At 35.8% G+C, this 24,528-nt stretch overlaps 1 protein-coding gene across 1 annotated transcript in view; it reads left to right on the forward strand.

Moving 5' to 3' along the window:
* Nucleotides 1–275: 275 nt before the first annotated feature.
* Nucleotides 276–24,528, forward strand: part of Lamtor3 (Late endosomal/lysosomal adaptor, MAPK and MTOR activator 3) — an 82,632-nt gene continuing 58,379 nt past the window's right edge. The window contains exons 1-2 of the mRNA XM_090395628.1: nt 276–431; nt 2,211–2,245. Of these exons, the coding sequence (XP_090251754.1) occupies nt 423–431; nt 2,211–2,245 (44 nt within the window). The 5' untranslated portion in view covers nt 276–422. The remainder of the gene's footprint in view (nt 432–2,210; nt 2,246–24,528) is intronic.

Here is a 24,528-nt window from a genome sequence, read left to right on the forward strand (position 1 = left end):
TAGCTGTTCTGTATTCCTTTTGCCATAAGAATAAATAAATAAATAACTCTTTCATCTCCCTCATACTATACTTTTCTCCTTTCAAATCATTCGTTCTACCCAAAACAATCAACTTTTTCACTTTACCCTTTTGAGCTCTAATAGTCTCGCTAAATCGTCGCAAAATGTTGCATAGATGCAAAACTTACAGAGTACATTAGTGCTTTGTAAAATCCTGTTTTAATCATTTGTGTTGCAACCCTCTCTGCCTCTAGAGGGCACACATATTTCGATTATCATGTGCTTCAAGGGATAGTGTATTTAGATTTTGACAGAGGATTTTTTTTCTGTTTTAGTCCGTAATTAAGTTTGATTTAGTAAATTCCTGTTTGATGTAAATTATTGAGTTTGAATAGGCCGACTAGTTGTTACGTTAGAAACAGATGGCTACGGTAAGAAACTGAAAATGAGTCTTCAGAGAGACTTTAATAAGTTGCGAATTCTTTGGATTGTTAAACACAAAATTTCAGACTTGGTTTTTTTTAAATAGGATGCATTCCGAATGCTGGTTATTTCAAACGAAAAATGCATAAAAAATAATGAAACGATTCGTCATATATTAATGTAATTTATCGTATCTTCTGTCATCGTTTATTTCAGTCAGAACAGTGTGTGTGTGGCGGGGGGTGGGGGGATCCAGAGGTATTACTGGTAGGATATCCCTTTTCCATTCCTAACTAAAGTAGTAGGAGAATTAATTACTAGTGGAGAGGATGAGATGTATTATTATTATTATTTGACACCTCCAGGGAGTCCAGAGACTCATCGAGAAAGAGAGAGTGTGCCAACAGCATCGAACGATTGTGCCCTTCCAACTACTAACCGCGCTCAAATTACTTAACTTACTGAGCCATTAGTAGCAGAGGCTCTACTAATCGACCAACCTTTGCCGGCAATTTAGCAAAGGAAAGTAGAGGGCCCCCTCCGGCGATGAGTCCTTGCGGTGTCGCGTAATACTATTAATAATAAAGCATTTAAGAAAAACATAATGATAACTAAAATTGGACAGCTGTTGAAGATACTGTGTATCACGGTATGCAGCCATAAAGCTTATATACAAATTCTCACAAAATTTTTAGATAATGGCACTACGTTAACCATAACAATTTACTTTATGGCGATTATATTTGCTAAATTTAGATAAGTACGGAATTTGATGTCTGTTCATTCAATTTACATTTTTTTTTTTTTCTTAATCATATCCCCCCTTCACTTCTATTCATAGAGACTTGTGGATAGAAGTGGAGGGGATATGATTAAGACATAAGTTGGTGAGAGTTGTTACCAGATTAATGTGGAGGAGATTTTTCATAGTCAAGTGAGACGAGGGTAGAACAAGAGGTCATTCCTGGAAGCTGTATAAAGAGAGTGTGAGCAGGGGAGTGAGAAGCAGGTTCTTTACATGCAGAGTGATTGGCAGGTGGAATGCAATGTCTGAAAGTGAGAGTACAGAAAGTGAATAGGTTTAAGGCAGTTCGATGATCCTTTTGCATTAGAGAGAATTGACTTCCGATGACGAGCTCTTTAACTCCACAGAGGTCAAATATTAATTTTAAAAAAAAATACTACCTATATGTGGCACTGATATGCCTCTTTATCTATGTGTATAAGGTTGCACAGTATGTAGAATTTAATGTGGATCTATTATTAAAAAAAAAAAAAAAAAACTTGGAAGATTTTTTGCAGATCTTCTGGCCAACCAAGCAGGAGCCCTGGTGTAGAATCCAAACTCTACCATCCTCATGTTTTGAGACTATAGAGCACCTTCACTGCCACCTGATGATATTCACAAACTGTGAATATTGATTTGACATCCATAATTTTACTTTGTTCTTGCTGTGTTAGAACATTTATCTGCCATCCATTAAATTCCAGTTACCTGGATGATTTTTCTCTTGGTCATCCTGCAGTATTATTTAAAATTGGTTTTATTGATATTTATTTCATTAAAATTACATCCTAAAGATATTGTAATACAATCTAAGTAAGCATGTTTCTTCTTTCATTCCATTTTTAGCATGAGCATAACAGAAGTTCATGAAACTTTAAGATTACCATAATGTGTATTTCAAAATATCTGAATTTATAGTATAAGTTTCATAATATGTATTCATTTTAATTAAAATAATATAAGTATTCTTCAACTTTTTCATGACAACTTTTTTTTTTAGGAAATGAAAAAGTACTTGTATGACATAGCTAACAGGTCAGATTTTTATTATCTAAATATAAAATTTAACAAACATTAAAAGATGGTATTGTTTGCAAATCCTTTATAATTATAAAACTTGTAAACTTTAAACTTGTAAAAAGTGGTTAAAATAAGGTTTTTAGGTGATTAACTAATGAACCTCTGCATGTTTAACTCATTACTAACAAAATACTAAATAATTAGTATTAGAGTAAAAGTCACTTCTGATAAAAGTATAACAAGAATTAGAGCAGACCATTATTTCAGAATTTGTGATGGTTCACTGTTACTATTCAGGAAAATTATCCTGTGTAGTTGTTTAAAGACAATAAGTTTGTAATGACCTTGTATATGGATGCTTTTCTTCCATTATTTGTAGGTGTAGTTTTTCCACAGCAATAATATTTATTAGTTTTCTGGGTTAAAAATTGAAATTTCAGAAAATATATTTAATTTTACCATCACATTCCAACTTAAGTTGATGGCAAATATTAAAAAATAAAAATAAAATAAAAAATATTAAAAAAAAAAAACAGTCAGGAAAGTCCATTATTTGATTAAGGTGCTTTTTTGAAAAAAAAAAAAAGTAATCAAATCTTGGGGTTTCTATAGGATTACCAGTTAATAACTGAAGTTAAAATAACTTCTTAAATAATCAATTGATATAACAAGGGTTACTTCAGTATTACAATAAAGTTAGTATTATTATAAATACTAACACACTTCAGAAACATTGAAAATTGAATATCGTCCTAAATAAAGAAGCTCAATGACTCATTTTCTTCAATTCAGAATGGCCAAATAATACATGCCTGATGAATTTGCTTAATTGTGGTCTCTTCTTGTTACTAGTCCTGAAAACTGTGCATCTGGAATTTTGTATCCATATTCTCACTCATCACTTTCATTTTGGAGCTGTGGAATCAACATACATATACCAGCCACTGAATTAGAAACTTTTATTTAAAATTATATTGGACCTTCTTTAGCCTGAATTACAGGAGATGTGCGGTTTGGCATAGATTCTACAAGCTGTTAGATTGCATCTACAACATACCAGTCGTTAACCAGTTTAGTTTTTTAATTGGCTCAGAATTGACATAAGAGGACTTTGCTCCGAGATCACTTTTTTAACATGTCCTGTACATTTTCAGATGGGTTCAGATATCCGAACTTTGTAGTAGCCGAGGAAGAAGGTGGAAGTCAACCATTGCCGAACATTTCTTATGCAATGGACAGTAGCATTGTTGCCCATGAAACAACTGTCACCTGCTGGATGGACTTGATCGATGTTCAGATATTTCTTGGAGGACATCTGAATATCCAGCAATATCAGGGGACCTGTTTGTTACCAACATAACATGCCCTACACCATGACACTACCTCCAGAACCTTCAGTTGTGTTTACAAGGCAAGCTGGTTTCATTGCGTCATGGGACTCCTGCCAAATTCTCTGCCTACAATCAGAACAGAACAAAGTCAGACCATTACTTTTTTCCAGTTTTCGTCTGTTCAGTGATGGTGTTCCTGACACCACTGTAGATGAACTTTCCAGTTCTTCACAGAAATTAGTGGTTTTCATATAGGCATGCGACTGCCAATACTGATCCTCTTCCATTTTCTGCACTTAGTTTAGTGAGATATGGATCAAGAACAGCCCTCATTAAATGCTTTAGTCAATTGCTGCACACAAGTTCTGTTTGTCTGTACAAGCATTCTCAGATGACAGCAATCTCGTTCCTGACAGACTGTCTTAAAACCAGAGTTTCACCTCTTAGAGAAGCAATGTGGGTTTTCCACTGATTAAACATCCAGGATATCTCACCTATTTAGAAACTAATCAGCTCTGATGTTTTTCAAAATTGTGGCTCCAGCCAAACATGCGCCCACAATAAGCCTTTTTATTAAACTCCAAAAGATAATTTGTTTTTCCCATTGTGATCTATACCATTGACAATTACTGACTACCAGCATTCTTAAATAGTTGCCTGGAACGTGTGATGCACATGAGCAAGTATTTTGCATATATGCTGCTTAAGTGACATTTACGTATATCTGCATAAAGGTTTCTAATTCAGTGGCCAGTATGCGTATTTCAAAATGAGCAGACAGTTATCTGAAATTGCTAGCTTATTATAAATAAACACCCAGACTACTCCAGTACAATCAGTATTTGCAAAAGTAATGTTCTTCTCCAAACTATTGTGAATTATCCTTTAAGCGATGTATCCTGGTCTTAACAGCTTTTATCTCAGAATCCCTGGTATGCAGGGCATGTAAAATGCACTCATCTGCCTGTCCATGATGAGTGAGAATTTTTTGTTGACAGATAAAAAACAAATCAGAAGAATTTTGGTTTAATCTCAGTTTTCTTTACATAATGGCCATTCTGCTTCATGTTTTATGTCATAAATAGGTGTTTGTTTACAAATCACATCTATTGGAGAATGCTGGTCATTAAAAATTATTATTAAGAGAGACCTCCAGGGAGTCGAGAGCTCATTGAGGGAGGCCATACTATTTGCACCAGCTGTCATACCTATTCTTGAACTCATTCATTCTATTTTCACTCGCAACATCCAGTGACAGTCCATTCCAATCACTCACTACTCTATGAGAGAAAAATCCAGTCCTGAATCCTTCTTGACAACATTCATTCTCAACTTCCATGGATGTCCTGACATCCTTTTCCCACCTCCATATTATGAAAAATTCCATCTACTGAAAATTCTGTATAACCCCTTTCAGAAGTTTGTAATTCTCAATCGTACCACCTCTCTTTCTCCTGTTTAAGTGTCTGAGAATACAAATTCTCAATCTCTTCATAATCAGTATTCCACAGTCCTGATTGTGGAATACTGATTATTCCTCTCCACTGTATCAGAATCACCACAAAAAACCAGGAGATCAGACTGCATGTAATAGTTCAAGCAAGGTCTTATGGCCTTGTAAAGAGGCAAAATGACTTCCATATCTTTACATGTGAAGGTTTGTTTCAGCATTGCAATTATTCTCTTAGTTGTATTTACAATTTTTGCTATATGACCCTTGAACTTGCACTTCCTGTCCACTAAAACTTCAAGATCCCTAGCGTCATCAGTTTCTTCTAGCATAATCCCAGCAATATAATATGACATTGGATATATAATCACACCAGAGTGCATGACTGTTACATTTATTAATATTGAAATGACAGCCATTTCCACATGCTCACAATTCCAGCCTATTCAAATCATTCTGCAAATATTACACATCAGCAGCACTCCTGATTACCTTACCTATCTTTGCATCATCAGCAAATAGCTGTATATCTCATGTCAAATCCTTCATAATGTTATTAATGTATAGATTGAATAACAGTGGACCTAGGACTGATCTTAGAGGCACACCACTGGTTACCTTGAATCTTGCAGATGCACATACTCCATATGACTTTTTGATATCTATCAGTCAACCATCCTCTTACATAGTTAATAATCCAATCCCATATTCTCCAATTTATGCAACAGTCTTCCATGCTGTATTCATTCAAAAGCCTTAGCAAAATCCAAAAATATCATGGTGTACCCATTCCCCTTGTCTAAATTCATTCAGAAATGGGTTGACAGAGATTCTCTACTTTGCAATAAGAGAATGCGTTTACTAAGACATGACCTTCTCTGAGTAAACACATTCTCTTATTGCAAAGTAGAGAATCTCTGTCAACCCATTTCTGAATGCAAGCCCTAACCAGCTTTTCCAAAATCTTCACCACCATTCCTGAGATACTAATTGGTTGATTGTTGGATACATTGGGCTTTGTACCACCCTTGAGCCCATGGGATTACCATAAATTCCTTCCACTCCTGTAGAATCTTCCCTGTTCTGAGACTCAAATTATATAGCCTGTAAAGGGAATAGCCAGTTCAGATGAACACTCTTTTAGCATCCATGCTGATATCCCATCAGTTGCTATTGCAGAATTCTTATTCAGTTTTTGCAACAGCTCTAGGACTTCCTTCTCATCCACATGAGTTTCCTCTTATGGTGAAGAGGTAGCAGTGTTGTTGTCAATGTTGCATATCCAAGGTTCATAGCTTTTAGCAAAATGGCTGCGCATTAGTTGAACAATCACTTCTGCATCAGTCACCTGCATACATCTGCATTCAGGAGATTTATTCTTTCAAATTCATTATTTATTTTTTACTTGCAGCATAAAAAATGCCTAAATTTTTTCTTTGTAATGGAAATACAACCATTGAAAGAATAGAATACACATGCATAATTTTATCTTTAGAGAACATTTGGTCATATTAAGCAGTGAATAGCCATAGTGGATATTAAGACTTGGAAGTTGGAAGTTTTTTCCCCACTTGGTTAGACTATAAATTATATATTTAGTTCAATCATTTATCCAGGTGTAAGCAAACAAAGTTTGCACTTGCAGTATCTTCAGGACTGGGGCAACTCGTGACAAAGGCAGACTAAGTTCTCATCACTTTCCTTAGTTTCCAAAAATGCAAAGCACATCTCCTTGTGGACATGTATAATGCTATGCATTATGGGAAGGGTCACTATCCAGACCGGTTTCGACCTTTATTAAGTTCTCTTCAATGAGAGCTAGACCCAAAGGTGATACCAAGGTTGAAGCAATGCGGAACTCCTATTTCCATATGCCAGTTGCCAAAAGGTTTCACACCTTATTATTAAATTACTCTGGATTACAGTCTAACCAAGTAGGAAAAAACTTCCAACATCTTTCTCTAATCCAGAGTAATTTAATAATAAGGTATGACACCTTTTGGCAACTGGCATATGGAAATATGAGTTCTGCATTGCTTCAACCTTGGTATCACCTCTGGGTCTGGCTCCCACTGAAGATACCTCAATAAAGGTTGAAACCGGTCTGGGTAGTGACCCTTCTCATAATGCATAGCATTATACATGTCCACAAGGAGATGTGCTTTGCATTATGGGATACTAAGGAAAGTGATGAGAACTTAGTCTGCCTTTGCCACGAGTTGCCCCAGTCCTGAAGATACTTCAGGTGCAAACTTTGTTTGCTTACACTTCGATAAAGAATTGAACTAAATATATAATTTATAGTCTAACCAAGTGGAAAAAACTTCCAACATCTTTTTCTAATCCAGAGTAATTTAATAATGTGTAACACGTTTTGGCAACTGCATATGGAAATATGAGTTCTGCATTGCTTCAACCTTGGTATCACCTTTGGATCTGGCTCCCAAAGGTGATACCAAGTAATTTCCCAAGCTTCCAACTAATTTCAATAAATATTGAAATTAGTTGGAAGCTTGGGTGATAATTGGCAATGCTGTTGCACATGAAGTTTTAACTGAGGCTTGTCTGTTGCTGTTACCCAGGTCCTTTGGGGGGGGGGCGTTAATGAATGCAATGCTGTAGCCCATGAAGTCAACTGAGGCACAGCTCTTGCTATTACCCCCCCCCTCAGATGAAATAGGAGCATTTCTACTCGGTGGTGGGATGAGCCTGTCACAGGGTAGAGCCAACTCTGAGAGTTCTTGGTGACAGGGTGAGCCTGTTACTCAGGAGAACAACGCTGAGTTTTTGATCCTGCTGGTTGCTCGTTGTTGGGTGATCTGGGGGATCTCGCGAGTTTTTTGGAGAGATACCCTGCACGTAAACAGGGAAACCGGTCAGGGTAGTGACCCTTTCCATATTGCATAGCATTATACATGTCTGCAAGGAGATGTGCTTTGCATTATGGGATACTAAGGAAAGTGATGAGAACTTAGTCCACCTTTGCCATGAGTTGCCCAAGTCCTGAACATACTTCAGATGCATACTTTGTTTCCTTACACTTGGATAAAGGATTAAACTAAATATATAATTTATAAGACTTGGAAAGTTGATAAAGCCATCATTTCAATTTGTTTTCTGAGTTGCTAACATATCAATATATCATCACTGGCCATGTCCATTTAACAGTATTTCAAAACCATTCAGAAATGCATTAATGTATTTGTATGTGTAGATCTAATGATGTTATTTTATTTAATTTTATGATACCAATTGTTTCAATATTTGTTTATAATGGCAGAGAAGAATTGCTTTTTCATCATCATCAAATTCCTGACATGTACCGTCAAGGGGGTATACAGAATAGTACTACATTAAAAATTTACATCATTACTAACTTCCTATCTACAATTTTCCTCCAAATCAGTCTGCTACTCGTCAAGACTCCAACATTATCAGATCTTATATTTCTATCGTCTAAGGCACTTTGTACCGTATCCATCCACCTATATCTTGGTCTTCCTATGAGTCGTTTTCCTGCCAAACCCGCAGAGAACACTTGTTTTGCTAATCTTTCCTCTCTCATTCTGTTTAAGTGACCATACCACCTGAGATTAGCTCTGCTAATTCATTCCTAGATGCTGACAGTGCCAAGTTCTTTTCTAATATCCTCGTTTTTAATATGATATTACCATTGATGCCATCTGTTCATCCCTCTAATCTTTCTCAGGACTCTCATATCTGCGGTCTCTAGTCTTTGGTCAAGTGTTTTACTTCTGACCCAGCTCTCAGATCCACAAGTTAAAACTGGTTTGAACACTGTCTTGTATACAGTTAATTTAGTGTTCTGACTAATTTCTCTCTTATTCCATATGAATTTATTCAGTTGACTGCCTACCATATCAGCTTTGTTGATTCTGTTGTCTATTTCCATATTTAATTTACCATCTTCAGTAAAAATCGTGCCTAAGTAGCTGAAATGTTTTACTTGTTCCACAAGTTCCCCGTTCACAACACAGTTGACATTTTCAACAATTCTACCTATTTTCATTGTCTTTTTCTTTTTAATGCTGACCTTCATACCATATCTATTACAACAGTTATTCAGTTTAGTCAGGGAATCTTGCAAACTTGTAGCAGATTTATTTAGAAGTATAACATCATCCACATAAAGCAAAGAGATGACATTAACATCTCCAATTCTGATATCATGTTTAATACCACTTTTCTTCATAATGTGATCCATGTAGATAATGAATAACAGAGGGGATAATGTACATCCTTGTCTCACACCAGTTTTAACATTAAACCATCCATCTTCCTGTACTTCCTTCAATTCTAACTGTTGACATACAACTCAAATAAAGACTAAGTATTGCTTGATATAATGCCACATTGACACCATATAACTGTAGCGTATTGAATAGCTTCTCTCTTGGCACCTTGTCATATGCCTTTTTCAGATCGACAAAACTTAAGTACATATCTTTGTTATATTCCCATGCTTTCTCAACTATTTGTCATAAAGTGAAGATCTGATCCTGACAGCCTCTATTTGGCCTGAATCCACCTTGTTCTTCACGAAGCTTTTCTTCCACAATTCTTCTCAACCGTTTCTCAAGTATGCTTGAGAAACGATTGAGAAGATCTATCTTCTTCTCAACAGTTCAACAACGGTTGAGTAGAAGATAGATCTTGCCAGGAACACTCAGTAAGGAAATACCTCTGTAATTCTCACATTCAGTTTTATTTCCCTTTTTATATATGGGTACTATGAGATCTCTATTTTAATCATCAGGAATTTGTCCCTCTGTCCAGGCTTTCTGAACTATGCAGTGCAGCCACTGTAAGACTTTTATATACCACCATACTTCAGCATTTCTGGTCGAATATCATCTACTCCTGCTGCCTTTCCACATTTCAAGCCTTTGATGGCTTTTTCTACTTCAAGTATGGATATGTATTCTTGAACAATGCCTATTGAGTGTTTTTTTACTGCTTTGCTCTCACTGGTTATTTTATTTAGCAATTTTTCGAAGTAATTACTCCATACTTAAAGGATATCTTTTTCCTTTATCATCTCTAACTCCTTTTACAGCACTCTTTCCTCCATTTCAAGCTTCTTCAACAACCTCCAGAATATCTTACCACCTTCTTGATATTTATTTTCTATGTTCTTGCCAAAGTCCTCCCATGACTTTTGTTTAGCTAGTTTTACATAGTGTTTCGCTTTCTTACATTTGTCTCTGTATTCTCTAAGAACAAAAATTGACTTATTTTGCCAGGAACTTTTGATATGCTTTCTTCTTTTCCTTCACTGCCTCCTTAACTTCCTGTGTAGACCATGGGGTTCTGATTTTTCTATCCTTGCAGACAACCTCACCACATGCCTCTCTGGCTGAATCAATCAGGGTTTTCTTCAAGGCTTGTCACTAAATCTCCAAGTTTTAGTTCCTGTTCTCAACTCAAACTTTCATTTTTTCTTCAATAATCTTTGTGTAATTTAATCTACAGTTCACATCTGAGAGCTGCTCAACTTTTATTCGCTTTGAAACTTTCTTACATGTTATTCTTTTCAATATGAAATTCAACTTTATCCTGCCCAATACTAAATAGTGATCACTTCCAATTTCAAATCCTCTGTACACTCTGGTGTCCAGCACCAGGGAGAAAACATCAATATCAACAATAGCATAGTCAATGAGACTTTTCTTATTCCTTGCCTCTTCTCTCTATGTGAATTTGTGCACATTTTTATGTTGGAACATGGTGTTAGTAATAACCAGCCCATCTCCTGAGCAGAAATCCAACAGGTATTTGCCATTATTATTAGTTTGCTCTTTTCTCCAAATTTTCCCAAAATATTTCTGTATGTCTGACAATCATTTTCTGCTCTGCTATTTAGATCCCCAACAGGACCAACTTTTCCTTTTTCGTTGTGTCAGTTGCTTTTTCTAAAGCATCAAAAAATTCTTCCACTTCTACCTTAGTAGAACCTTCTGTGGGACTATGGGCACAAATAAGTCTCAATGTCCAATTCCCAATTCTGATATTTGCCCACATCACTCTACTTGAGAATGCCTGCCATTCAAGAAGATTAGCCTCGTATTTTGTGTTGAATACTATGGCTGCATCTTCTTTTCCTTGATTGTCATTGCCTGAATATAACATTTTGTATTTATTGCTCAGAAAGATCTCACCAGTTTTTGTCTTTTTTGTTTCAGTCACCACTGTTATGTCGATCGGTACTTATCCATTTCTTTGCCATTCAGGCTTCTTATGTTGATAGTACCGATCATTAACTCTTGGGATGTTGAGTTGGGGTGTGTTTTAGGATTTGTTCCAGTAGCTGACTTTCGCTGTTCACCCTGGTTCCCTGACGAAAACAACAGGGGCCTTGTTTAACCGGGCAACGCCCCAGCCGGCATCAAATTTTGTCATGTTGTACCGTCATTTTCTATATTGGTTTAAGCCAATAAGAATACAATTTGATCGGCTAAATCCCAAATTGCCAGCCCATCTTCGTTCGTTCAGTATCCAGGTAGATACCCTACAAGGTGCACCACGAGAAGGTGAGGATTGAACATTAGGTCAGATGCCCTGGTCAGTACTTTGCATTCCTTTATAGGCTATGTGGAGGTCTGCTTTCAGTTATACAGCTTTTGACCCTTAAGCACCCCATTTTTTTTTTTTTTTTTTGCTTTTTTTTTTTTTTTTTAAATCTGTATAAGCAATTCAAGACATAAGTGTTAAAAGTAAAAACATACCTATAAAGAGTGTCATTAATAAAAGAAAGTAATAATAAATGGTCCTGTATCACGTATGAAATGTATGATTTTTTTTTTTTTTTGTGCAGACTGATAAAGTATCCAGGTATCCAGGTAGATACTCAATAGGGTATCGTATCTACCTGGATACTGAATGGACGAGGATGGGCTGGCAATTTGGGATTTAGCCGACCAAATTGTATTCTTATTGACTTAAACCAAAATACAAAACAATGGTGCAACATGAAAAAATTTCATGCCAGCTGGAGCGTCGTCGGTTAAACAAGGTCTACATTGTTTTCGCCAGGGAACCAGGGCAAACAGCGAAAGGTCATCTACTGGAACAAATCTGAAAACACACCCCAACCCAACATCACCAGATTCATAATTAAACAAATGCCAGAACCCCCCCCCCCTTAAACAAGAAAAACATTTCAGCTACTTAGGCACAATTTTGGGAAAAAATTTTTGAGAAAAGATCGGTACTATCAACATAAGAAGCCTGAATGGCAAGGAAATAGAGCTAGCTGAGGAATTAGGTAAGTACCAAATCGACATAATAGAAGTGACTGAAACAAAAAAAAAAGGGACAAAAACTGGTGAGATCTTTCTGAGCAATAAATACAAAATGTTATATTCAGGCAATGACAATCAAGGAAAAGAAGGAGCAGCCATAGTATTCAACACGAAATACGAGGCTAATCTTGAATGGCAGGCAGTCTCAAGTAGAGTGATATGGGCAAATATGAGGAACTGGACAATTAGACATTTGTGCCTATGGTCCCACAGAAGGTTCTACTAAAATAGAAGTGTAGAAATTTTTTACGGCTTTAGAGGATGCAACTGACACAGTGAAAAAGGAAAAGTTGGTCCTTGTTCAGGATCTAAATAGCAGAGTTGGAAATGATTGTCAGACATTCAATAATATTTGAGGAAAATTTGGGGAAATAAGCAAAGCTAATAATAATGGCAAATACCTGTTGGATTTCTGCTCAGGACATGGACTGGTTATTACTAACACCATGTTCTAACATAAAAATGTGCACAAATTCACATGGAGAGAAGAGGCAAGGAATAAGAAAAGTCTCATTGACTATGTTATTGTTGATAGTGATGTTTTCTCCCTGGTGCAGGACACCGGAGTGTAGAGGATTTGAAATTGGAAGTGATCACTATGTAATCTTGAGCAAGATAAAATTGAATTTCATATTGAATTTCAAATTGAATAACATGCAAGAAAGTTTTAAAGTGAATAAAAGTTGAGCAACTGTCAGATGTGAACTGTAGACTAAAATACACAAACATGATTGATGAAAATATGAAAGAGTTTGAGAACAGGAACCAAACCTTTGAGATTTAGTGCAAGCCTTGAAGAAAATCCTAATTGATTCAGCCAGAGAAGCATGTGGTGAGGTTGTCTGCAAGGATCGAAAAATCAGAACTCCATGGTGGACACAGGAAGTTAAATAGGCAGTGAAAGAAAAGAAGAAAGCATATCAGAAGTTCCTGGCAAATAAATCAAATTGTGCTCTTAGGGAATACAGAGATAAATGTAAGAAAGCTAAACACTGTAAAACTAGCTAAACAAAAGTCATGGGAGGACTTCGGCAAGAACATAAAAAATAAATATCAAGAAGCTGGCAAAATATTCTGGAGGTTGTTGAAGAAGCTTAGAAATGGAGGAAAGAATGCTGTAAAAGGACTTAGAGATGATAAAGGTGACATGAAAACAGGAGAAAAAGATATCCTTGAAGTATGGAGTGATTACTTTGAAAAATTGCTAAATGAAACAAGCAGTGATAGCACAACGGTAAAGAAGCCTCAACTGGCATACAGTCAGGAATACATATCCATACTTGAAGTAGAAAAAGCTATGAAAGGTTTGAACAGCAGGAGTAGATGATATTCGACCAGAAATGCTGAAGTATGGTGGTATAAAAGTCTTACAGTGGCTGCTCTGCATAGTTCAGAAAGCCTGGACAGAGGGACGAATTCCAGATGATTGAAGTAGAGATCTCATAGTACCCATATATAAAAAGGGGAATAAAACTGAATGTGGGAATTACAGAGGTATTTCCCTACTGAGTGTTCCTGGTAAAATATATACAAGTGTACTTGAGAAACGGTTGAGAAGAATTGTGAAGGAAAGCTTGGTGAAGAACAAGCTGGATTCAGGCCAAATGGAGGCTGTCAGAATCAGATCTTCGCTTTATGACAAATAGTTGAAAAATCATAGGAATATAACAAAGATCTGTATTTAAGTTTTGTCGATCTGGAAACGGCATATGACAAGGTGCCAAGAGAGAAGCTATTCAATACGCTACAGTTATATGGTGTCAGTGGGGCATTATATCAAGCAATACTTAGTCTTGATTTGAGTTGTAAATCAGCAGTTAAAATTGAAGGAAGTACTGGAAGGTGGTTTCATGTTAAATCTGGTGTGAGACCAGGATGTACATTATCCCCTCTATTATTCGTTATCTATATGGATCCTGTCAAAGAAAAGATCCTGTGAAGGAAAGTGGTATTAAACATGATATTAGAATTGGAGATGTTAATGTCAGCTCTTTGCTTTATGCAGATGATGTCATACTTCTAAATAAATCCACTACAAGTTGGCAAGATTCCCTAACTAAATTGAACAACTGTTGTAATAGATATGGTATGAAGGTCAGCAATAAAAAGACAAAGACAATGAACATAAGCAGAATCATTGAGAATGTCAACTGCGTTGTGAATGGAGAACCTTTGGAACAAGTAAAACAGTTGAGCTACTTAGGCACAATTTTAGTTAAGATGGTAAATTAAATATGGAAATAGACAACAGAATCAACAAAGCTGGTATGATAGGAAGTCAGTTGAATAAATTCATATGCAATAAGAGAGGAATTAGTTGAAACACAAAATTAGCTGTTTACATGACAGTGTTCAAACCAGTTTAAACTTATGGTTCTGAGAGCTGGCAGGAATGCGTTAGCAGAGCTAATCTCAGGTGGTATGGTCACTTAAGCAGAATGGGTGAGGAAAGATTAGCAAAACAAGTGTTCTCTTTTAGGTTGGCAGGAAAATGACCCAGAGGAAGACCAAGATATAGGTGGATTGATACGGTACAAAGTGCCTTAGAGGATGGAAATATCAGATCTGATAATGTTGGACAAGTAACAGACTGATTTGGAGGTAAATTGTAGATAGGGAGTTAGTAATGATGTAAATTTTTTATATAGTACTATCATATCCTGTATACCCTTTGAGGGTACATGTTAGGAATTTGATGATGATGATAAAGGTTGAATAATTCAGATCCTACGACTGTTCCCTGTGGGACCTCGCTTGTATCGTTCTGCCTCCTTGATATTGCTGCCCCATACACAACTCTCTGATACCTATCAGATAGCCAATCCTAAATCAAGTTCACTAACCTCCTGACATCTAAACTCATGTGCTGCAACTTAAATATCAACTTATGATGTGGTATCCTGTCAAATGCCTTTTGTAAAGTCAAAAAAAAAAAAAAAATCAAATATACCTTCCTCTCATCATCTGCTCTTTTCACTTTATTATAAAAGGCAATCTTATTACTAATGCAAGAGTGCCCCTTAACAAATTCATGTTGACTCTCACTGATAACATTTCCCTCATCTGCCCAATGCCATATATGGTCCCTCACTAATTTTTCCAAGATCTTAACTACTGATGAAACACTAAACCGTCTATAAATTGACACTTCCAGTCTGCTGCCATCCTTATGCAATAGCATAATTTTATCCTCCTTCCATTCCCTGGATACCTTTCCCTTCCTTGGCCAGACTTTCATTGAAAAGCCAGGTCAACGGAGCTGTCAGTTCTTTAGCACATTATCTCAAAACCCGTGGCAAAATTCCAACCAGTCCCACTGCTTTATTGACATACAGAGTACTCAGTATTTGAAACATACTCTCCTCTTACACTTCTAAACCTTGAATCTTTCCAGGCGCTAATGATATCTCACCATTCCAATTCCTCCCTCCATGGAACCACCCGAAGTTTATATATAAGGCTATTATAATCACCTCCCTTATAATTCCACATACATTCCTTTCTCTTTGATACTCCTGCATGTCTATTCATCTTCCAGGTCAAAACCACATGGTCACCCTCTCCAACTGTGGGCACAGGTACCATCTCAGTTATAATCAGCTCTTCTGATGCTATGATGAAATCCAAAGCTCTTGAACTTCACGTTCCTTCTACTACATGTTGCCTAAGACATTTGTCCCTCAAGAATTTTGGAAATTACATTCCCTTATTACTACATGCAGTTTCCTCTTCCTAATTTATACTATTGTAGTTAAAATCTCCCATAACAATCATTCTTCTTGCACTTGCCAAGCTCAACTGCCTAAACATCTCTTGCTCCTCACCTTCCATGTTCCCTGGCTTGTAGCAACACCCCACTAAATATCCTGTCCTGCCCACCCCTGAAAATCTAATGCAACCAACAGGATTACTTGCCAGGAACTTCTGACAATTCTTCTTTAATGACTGCTTCATTATGGAGTTCTGCCTTTCTGTCCATGCAGGGAACTTTGCCATTTGCTTCCCTGGATTGAAGCAGTTGGTATTTTCTTCAAATTTTACTATGGGATCTCTAAGGTTTTGGTTTTGTTTTCAGACTTTATTTTTCTTTCATAATGCTAGTGTAGCGCTGTGTACAGTTCACCTATGAAAGCTGGGAACTTTTATTCTTTTTACAACTTGTGTGCAATATACAATAATATTATTCTTTGCACTATGGTATGCATTTTTTTATTATTCTCAGAATGAAATTACTACTTTTTTTTTTCATATCCCATTTACTCTTGTATCCTGAACTATTCTAAAGATATTACTATCAACAATGTCATAATGGGACTTCCTGTTTCTTTGCTGTTCTCTCCATGTGAATTTATGCACATTGTTAGAACATGGTGTTAGAATTAACAATTCTATCCTCATTAGAAATCCATCATGTACTTACCATTATTATTAGATTTTCTCTTTTCTCCAAATTTTCTCAAAACATTTTTGTGTCAACATTTCCAGCTTTTTATGTCACCTACCATTTCTGATTACTGTAAAATTTCTTCTACTTTTTCTCTACAAGAACCTTCACACAGAATGTTCTAGTAGAGAAGAAAATTATCCATTTCCCCAAAATTTGTGTACTCACTCTTCTTGGAATTGTCTGCCATCTTCTTGATCTTAAGTAATCCCTTGAAGTAAATTAGCTTGATGCCCTCATACTTCAGGTGTATCACAAAACAAGTTTGACAAAAGCATAGACAAATATATGTCTTGATACACTAATAATGCAGAGCAGACTATAGAAGCAGATCTTGTTACTGTTATTTTTTTCTGTTATGATTTCTTGAGGTTTATGGCACGGATCTAATGCTTCTTTTGATAATGTAACAACGATCATAAATTATATGATCATTTTACATTATAAATCTTTTACATTTGTTTTCATGCATCAGAATTCTTGCAATTTTTTTTACTGTAATTTGATGTAATAAAAAAAATTTTTTAAATATATTTTTTGTAATTTATTTATTTATTTTTATATGGTCCAGAAACCCTGCTCTAGAGATCAAACATGGAACTTTTTTGGCCACTTTAGTCTTCCAATAAGCAGGGCAATGATCTCACACCAGGCACTGAAATTCCTCTTTCACCTAAATTGACACCTTCCATGTGCAATTTGAGTCTTCATAAATGTTTTAGAAAATTAAGATGCTTTAAATTGTAATTACCAGAGACTTGATATTTGTAATAATTTCAATGACTTTTATTTATTCTACTGGCTACTTCTGTTGTTTGTTGGCACCTCTGTGGTGAAGTTGAAAGAATGGCAGAACATACGCCTTTGATTGAAAAAAATCTTGGTTCGATTATCATCTTGAACTAAGGATTCTTTATCTTTTACAAGTATAGGTGAGTTAACCAGTCTCATATGGAAATAGCAGGATTTTCCCCTCCTGAAAACTTCAAAAATTTTTTCCTCAAAACTGGCGAAATAGGGAACACATGCAATTAACAGACATCTGCTCTAATAGATGTAGTGGAGATGGTGGATTTATAGAAAAGTCTCCTACAAATGAGTCTTAGGACTTTATGCAAGTGTTATCTAATAATAATGTTTTTTGTTTTGTTAATAACATTATGGCAGCCATTCTTGCATATATTTGGCAGTTGTACATGTGGTGAAGAGATCTGTGGGTGATTGACAACTGCCATTCAGAATATTAGTAACAAGAGAACAGAAGAATGAACTGAAACACTAAAGAATTTGTTTGAAAAATCCATAAGAGTTTTTCCTGACTAGAATACATATAAAGGTATCTCCACTTTTTAAACAATAGGAAATATTCTAGTCCCATTAGATATTCTGTATCTACATTTGAAAAAAAAAAAAATATTAAAAGGAATTCTTTCAAGCCCTAAATGATATTACAAGTTACTTATTCAGCACAAGTAATTGAATAGAAACTTATTCATTTTGAACTGTAATATTTAGCAGTTCAATACTCATTTTGTCCTCAAAGTATTCCAGTTTGTTTCATAAGAATATTAGAACAACAAACTGATTTCAGAACCACAATTGAATTTGAAGTGAATGTGCAATGGTTATTGAAAGAAAATATTGCAAATAAACTTCTAATTGAAAATTTGGCTGCACATAAGTTTAATCCCATGATAGCTATTTTTGCATCTGATTGTATTGATTCCTGTATTGTCTTCAAGAAACAACGTAATTAGATACATACATACATACTGCTCTCAGTGTCATTATAAAAAGAAATCTCTATAACAGTGAAAAGTATAAAACATTATTATCTGCCATGCCACATAACATTATTATTGTTATGTGGCATGGCAGTCCCTGATTAATTCCTGAGGATAATTGATATAGAAATAAAAACAATAATAATGCGACTATTATAACTGTTTTTTTTTAATGATTTTCAGATAATAAACTTAAATATTCTGTAAACTACTGTATTTTTCGGATCATAAGACGAACTTTTTTACATAGAAAAATCAACTTAAAATTGGGGTGTGTCTTATGGTACGAAGGTAACATTAAAATAAATCTTTACGCTGTACCGAAGCTGTTAGTGAAGTTCATTTACTGGCGCAATATGTTAATAAAATTAGTAAGTACGACACTGAAGGTAGGTACCTAAGTTATCTCACTGCATGTGGGTGAATCACTGATTTAGAGCATCAGTACTCATCAGTGTGTAAACATATGTGCTTTTATACGGTTCATTTGAATTATTTTTTATAAGTCATTAAAATTTTTATCTTAAAATTAGAAAAAATGAGTGTAAAACAAAAAAGACTTTCATATAACGTGAGTTATAAATTAAATGTGATAAATTATGCAAAACAATATGGAAACAGAGCAGCAGAAAGACATTTTGGTCCACCACCAACAGAAAAATTGGTTCGTGAGTGGAGAAAACAAGAGGAACAATTAAAACTACTATGTAAACACAAGAAAACATTCCATTCATTGAAACATGGGAATATCTTTCTACGAAAATGATAATTTTCAAGCGAAACGATGGGCAACTGCTAATGGAATTTTAGATTTTACCGGATCACCGCCTTGGTGCTTTAGATTTATGAAAAGACATGGGTTATGCATGCATACAAAAACCACTCTAGCCCAAAAAATGCCGGCTGACTATGAAGCTAAGATTATAGAATTCCATAGATTTGTCATATCAGCGAGAAGGAAATTTAACTTTGAGCTTAATCAAATTGTGAACATGTATGAAGTGGCTCTAACTTTTGATGTTCCTTCAAATCGAACAGTAGATTCAAAAGGCACCAAATCGATAGTGATCAAAACAACAGGTCACGAAAAAACTCGCTACACTATAGTTTTAGCTTGTTGCATGGACAGAACAAAACTATCCCTTATGTTAATCTTCAAGAGAAAAAAGTTACCGAGAAATGAAATTCCTCATGGCATTATTATCCATGTTCAAGATAAAGGCTGGATGGATGAAACAGCAATGAAATTATGGATACAAAAGATATGGGCAAAACATATAGGTGCGTTATTTAAAAAGCCTGAAATGTTAGTGTGGGATCAATTCAGAGCGCATAAGACAGAATCGACCAAGAAGCTTCTAAAAGAAATGAATGCAGAATTAGCTGTCATTCCTGGAGGCCTTACAAGTCAATTACAACCCTTAGATGGATCCATTAATAAACCATTCAAAAATTTTATGTGGGAAGAGTGAACAAATGGATGGCAAAGCCAAATCATGATGTTACAGCAACAGGATGTATGAAACTGCCAACAATTTCAGAAGTATGTACCTGGGTGAAAAATTCATGGGAAGCTGTGAAAGAAGAGAAGATTATAAAGTCATTTAAGAAATGCTGAAGAAGTAATGTGCTATGGATGGTACCAAAGATGACGCAGTTTTTGAAGGGAGTGACAACAATAGTTCAGACGAAAGAAAATAGAACGAACTCTGATATTAACGAGATGAGTGATAGTACCGAGAGTGAAGATGAACTGAATATTGCTAATACAAATGATTGTAACAATAAATAAAAATTAAGTAAGAATTTGTAAATATCTTTATATAATAAAATATTTTTTCTAAAAATCGTCTCATAAATTTGGGGTGCGTCTTATCGTCCAAAAAATACTGTAAATTGTTTTAGCTGAGTGGCATATGCATATTAACTACTCTGATGAAAATGAATGGAACAAGGCATTATTATTATTATCCTAAGACCCCATATTAAGTCAAAGACTCACTGCAGGAGGTCTGTTTGTCATGCACACAATCATACCATGCCTTAAATATGTTCAAATTCTCTGCAGATATCATGCTCTCAGGCAATGCATTCCAATCATTGACCACCCTCCATGAAAAAAAAAACTTCTCACACTCTCCTTATAGAGCTTCCGGGATGACCTCTCGTTCTCCCACCATTTTATGAAAAACCTCTTCAACGTTAATCCTGTAACAATCCCTTGCCAAAACAGTCTAGTGGACAGGAGAAAGATAAGCATCTTTTCAACCCTTCTTCATATCCAACATTGCAGAGACCAAAAACAACCTTAACGTCTCTGAACCCTTTCCATTATCTCTTCATCCTTTTGAAATCCAAGTGATCAAATCTGTACACTGTAGTCTGTAGGAAGTCAGTGTACTCTGTATTGCCAAAATTTGTTGTCCTGACAATTTTGTGAGGACAACACAGAGTCCTCTAAATTTTAGATCCTTATCCACCATCATCCCAAGATCTCTCATTTTTTCCACCTCTAATATATCTGAATGTGAATACAGCTAGGGGATTAGATGGTATGCCAGCTCTGGTTTTACTTGATGGTGCTAGGGAATTGTCAGTGCCTTTGACCACATTGTTTAATCTAAGCCTCAGCTCTGGGTTTGTCAAAAAAAAAAAAAAGATGGGGGGAGAAATAGTTCCATTTCACGAAGGAGACTCCAAAACTGATGTAGCAAATTACCAACTGATCAGCATTTGCAGGATGATTTGGATAGACTGGCAGTCTGGGCAAAGGAGAATGAATGTCAGTTTTGATGTAGCAAACTGTAAGGTTATGTATTTTCTAGTGAAAAGATTACCAGCTGTATACTGCATTATTGTAACTGTAATCCAGGAAATTGATGAATCCAGAGATTTGAGAGTGTTAGTGGATAGTGAGTTAAAGCTTAGAGGCCACATAGCAAAAGTGGCTAAAACTGCTCATTTGGATTACTTGGTTGCTGAAGAATACCTTGATGAGCAGAGACAAGCAGGTTATTGTTTCTCTTTATCGAGTCTTGATAAGACCCACATCTTGACTTCTGCACACAGATACAGTTACTTAGGTTTCTTAGCGATGAGGAAGAGGTGGAGAGGATCCAGAGGCGAGTGACCAAGATGGTAGCAGGTCCATGGAATAATCCTGAGGAGAACAGGTTGAAGATTTGTGGGTTGCAGAAATTGAGTGACAGGCAGAAAAGGGGCAATATGATTGAGACATTCAAATTACTGAAGGGTTTTTAAAGGATTAATTTAGAGGAAATTTTTCAGAACAGATCTGGTTGTGGGAGAACTAGGTACCATCCTTGGAAAGTGAGCAAGAGTGTTAGAACTATATTTTTTGCTTAGAAAGTGGTGAATGAGTGGAATATATTACCAGAGTCTGTTATGGGTGCCATGACTGCGAATGAGTTCCAAGCAGGTATGATTGATACTGCACAAATCTTGTATAGTACTTGGCATGTTTGGGACCTCTCTCAATGAGTCTAAGGACTTCATGGAGTAGACCATAATAGTAATATCTCCACTAAGCGTAAACTGTACATTGCATCTTTGTTTTCCAAATTTTAAAACCTTATATTTTGCTACATTGAACTGGTATCTCCATTCACTGTTTGTTCAGGCCCTCTTGTAAGGCCACAACATCTGTTCTACTCTTTAAAGTTCTTCTTAGCTTTGCATCATCTGCAAAGAACTGAATATCTCCTTTCAAATCTTCCAGAATATCATTAACATACAGGTTAAACAGTAATATCTTGAAAGCATAACCCTGAGGGTGCACTGCTAGTGAATTTCCTCTTCCATGATGTTATTCCCTCCATACAACTTGCTAATATTTATCAGACAGCCAATCTAGAAGCCAATGCACTAATCTGATATCCAAGCCCATCTGCTTTAGTTTGATTTTCAACTTATGTGGTAATCTGTCAAATGCCTTTGCAAAATCTAAGTATACTACTGTATATGTCTCTCTCTCTCTCTCTCTCTTGTCCAATGCAGCTGTCACCTTATTGTAATTAAGTAAATAGATTACTAAAACATGACCTTCCTTAAGCAAATCCGTGCTATCCACCACCTAATTTCTGTATCGAAAAATTAAAGTTATGTGAATAATTACTAGAGAAAAATAACGAATTAAATAAAAACTGCACCTATGTGTTTCATAATAGTTTTTGGGTGTGTGATAGTGATGCAGCAAAGGGGGGGGGTTAAACTATCAAAGGTGAAATAAAGTTCAATTCTATTGTAAAATTGGAAATGAAATTTCACATTTGATACATGTGCATATACATATTTTGAATGATAGAATATAAACAAACGTATTGCTTACTTTAAAAATTGGAGCATAATATCTGAATTACTAGCCTCTCCAACACTAACCACAACATCTGATGCACACAGAATGGCCTATAATTTGATGCTTGAATTTTGTCAAATCCTTTATGAAACAGTACAATTTTGCCTGCCTTCCAGTCTTTTGGAAGTTGACCCATTGTAAGACTCATATTAAACAAATATGCTAAGGCATATCTCAACTCCATGGCACATTCCTTCAAAATACATGGTGATATATCATCAAGCCCCCCACAACCTTTTTAACACCAAGTTAGCTCAGTTCCCATATATGTCTTGCTCACTTATTCTCTCTTCCTCATCGTCCACTGCTCTCAAACTCTCCATGATGCCACATTCACAAGAATGAGAGACCTTCATGAACTGCTCATTTAATATCTCAACTATATTCCACAACAGTTAGCCTTATGTCATTTTCTTCAATCAAAGTCATTCTACTATAATCATTATTATTATTTTATTTTTATTTATTTTTGCTGTCTACATATCAAAAGAACTCTGTAGGTTTTTATTTTTTTGCTTTCATTAGCTAATTGCTGCTCATACTGCACTTTTACTATTCTTACCAACCAAGTCAGCCTCCTTGCCTGCCCTTTGTACTCCTCATGGAATTGATTATTACCAGTCATGTTGCCTCTATAGAGCTTTTTTCTCTGTATTGCATGCTTAAATCTCTTCATTCATTCATTTATCACCTACACATATTAGCTACTGAATTTAGAAACCTTGTATTGCATGCTTAAATCTCTTCATTTCATTTCATTCATTCATCTATCCATTTCACACCTACACGTATCAGCTACTGAATTTAGAAACTATGCAGATGTACATGAACATCACTTACACAGTGAATGTAGAAAATACTTCAATCGTGTGTCACCGCATGTTCTAGGCAACTATTTAAGAATTCTACTGTTCAATAATTGTAAGTAGTGTTGATCACAATGGGGAAAAGCAAAGGATCTTTTCATGTTTGATAAAGGGCTTATTGTGGGTGCCGATCTGACTGGAGCTTGAAAACAGCAAAGCTGACTGGTTTCTCAAAAGGTGAGATATCTTGGGTGTTTAATAATAGAAAAATAACCCACAGCCATGTCTGAGAGGCATAACTGTGGTCCTAAGACATTCTGTCAGGAATGGGATTGCTGTTGTCTGAGAAGGCTTGTATGGACAAACAGAACGTCCTATGTGCAGCAGTTGACTGAAGCATTTAATGAAGGCTGTTCCAGATCCCCATATCTCACTGAACCATATGCAATGAATTGAAGAGGATCAGTATTGGCTTTCGCATGCCTATATGGAAACCACTGCATTGGAATGTGTACTTGATTTAACCTTCTGACTTTTTGGAAATACATTTAGACATTGCTTCTGCTGTATAGTTCTTGAATAGCACCCAAGCAGCATTGATCTCCTCTCTACCCAACTCCTCATTCCATGCTACAGTTGCAAGCTGTTGCCTATACTTCTCATAATCACCAATTTGTAGTTCTGTAAACGATATGGCAGGTTTTAATCCTATCGGAACTGCGCCATTGTAATAAAGGGGGGGAAAGTCTTTATTATCTATTCCTTTTATGTATAACTTATACTTAA

This window comes from Typopeltis vanoorti, chromosome 7, assembly GCF_054136105.1.
Source record: "Typopeltis vanoorti isolate ZY-2024b chromosome 7, IOZ_Tvanoo_1.0, whole genome shotgun sequence".
NCBI classification, from domain to species: Eukaryota; Metazoa; Arthropoda; class Arachnida; order Uropygi; family Thelyphonidae; genus Typopeltis; species Typopeltis vanoorti.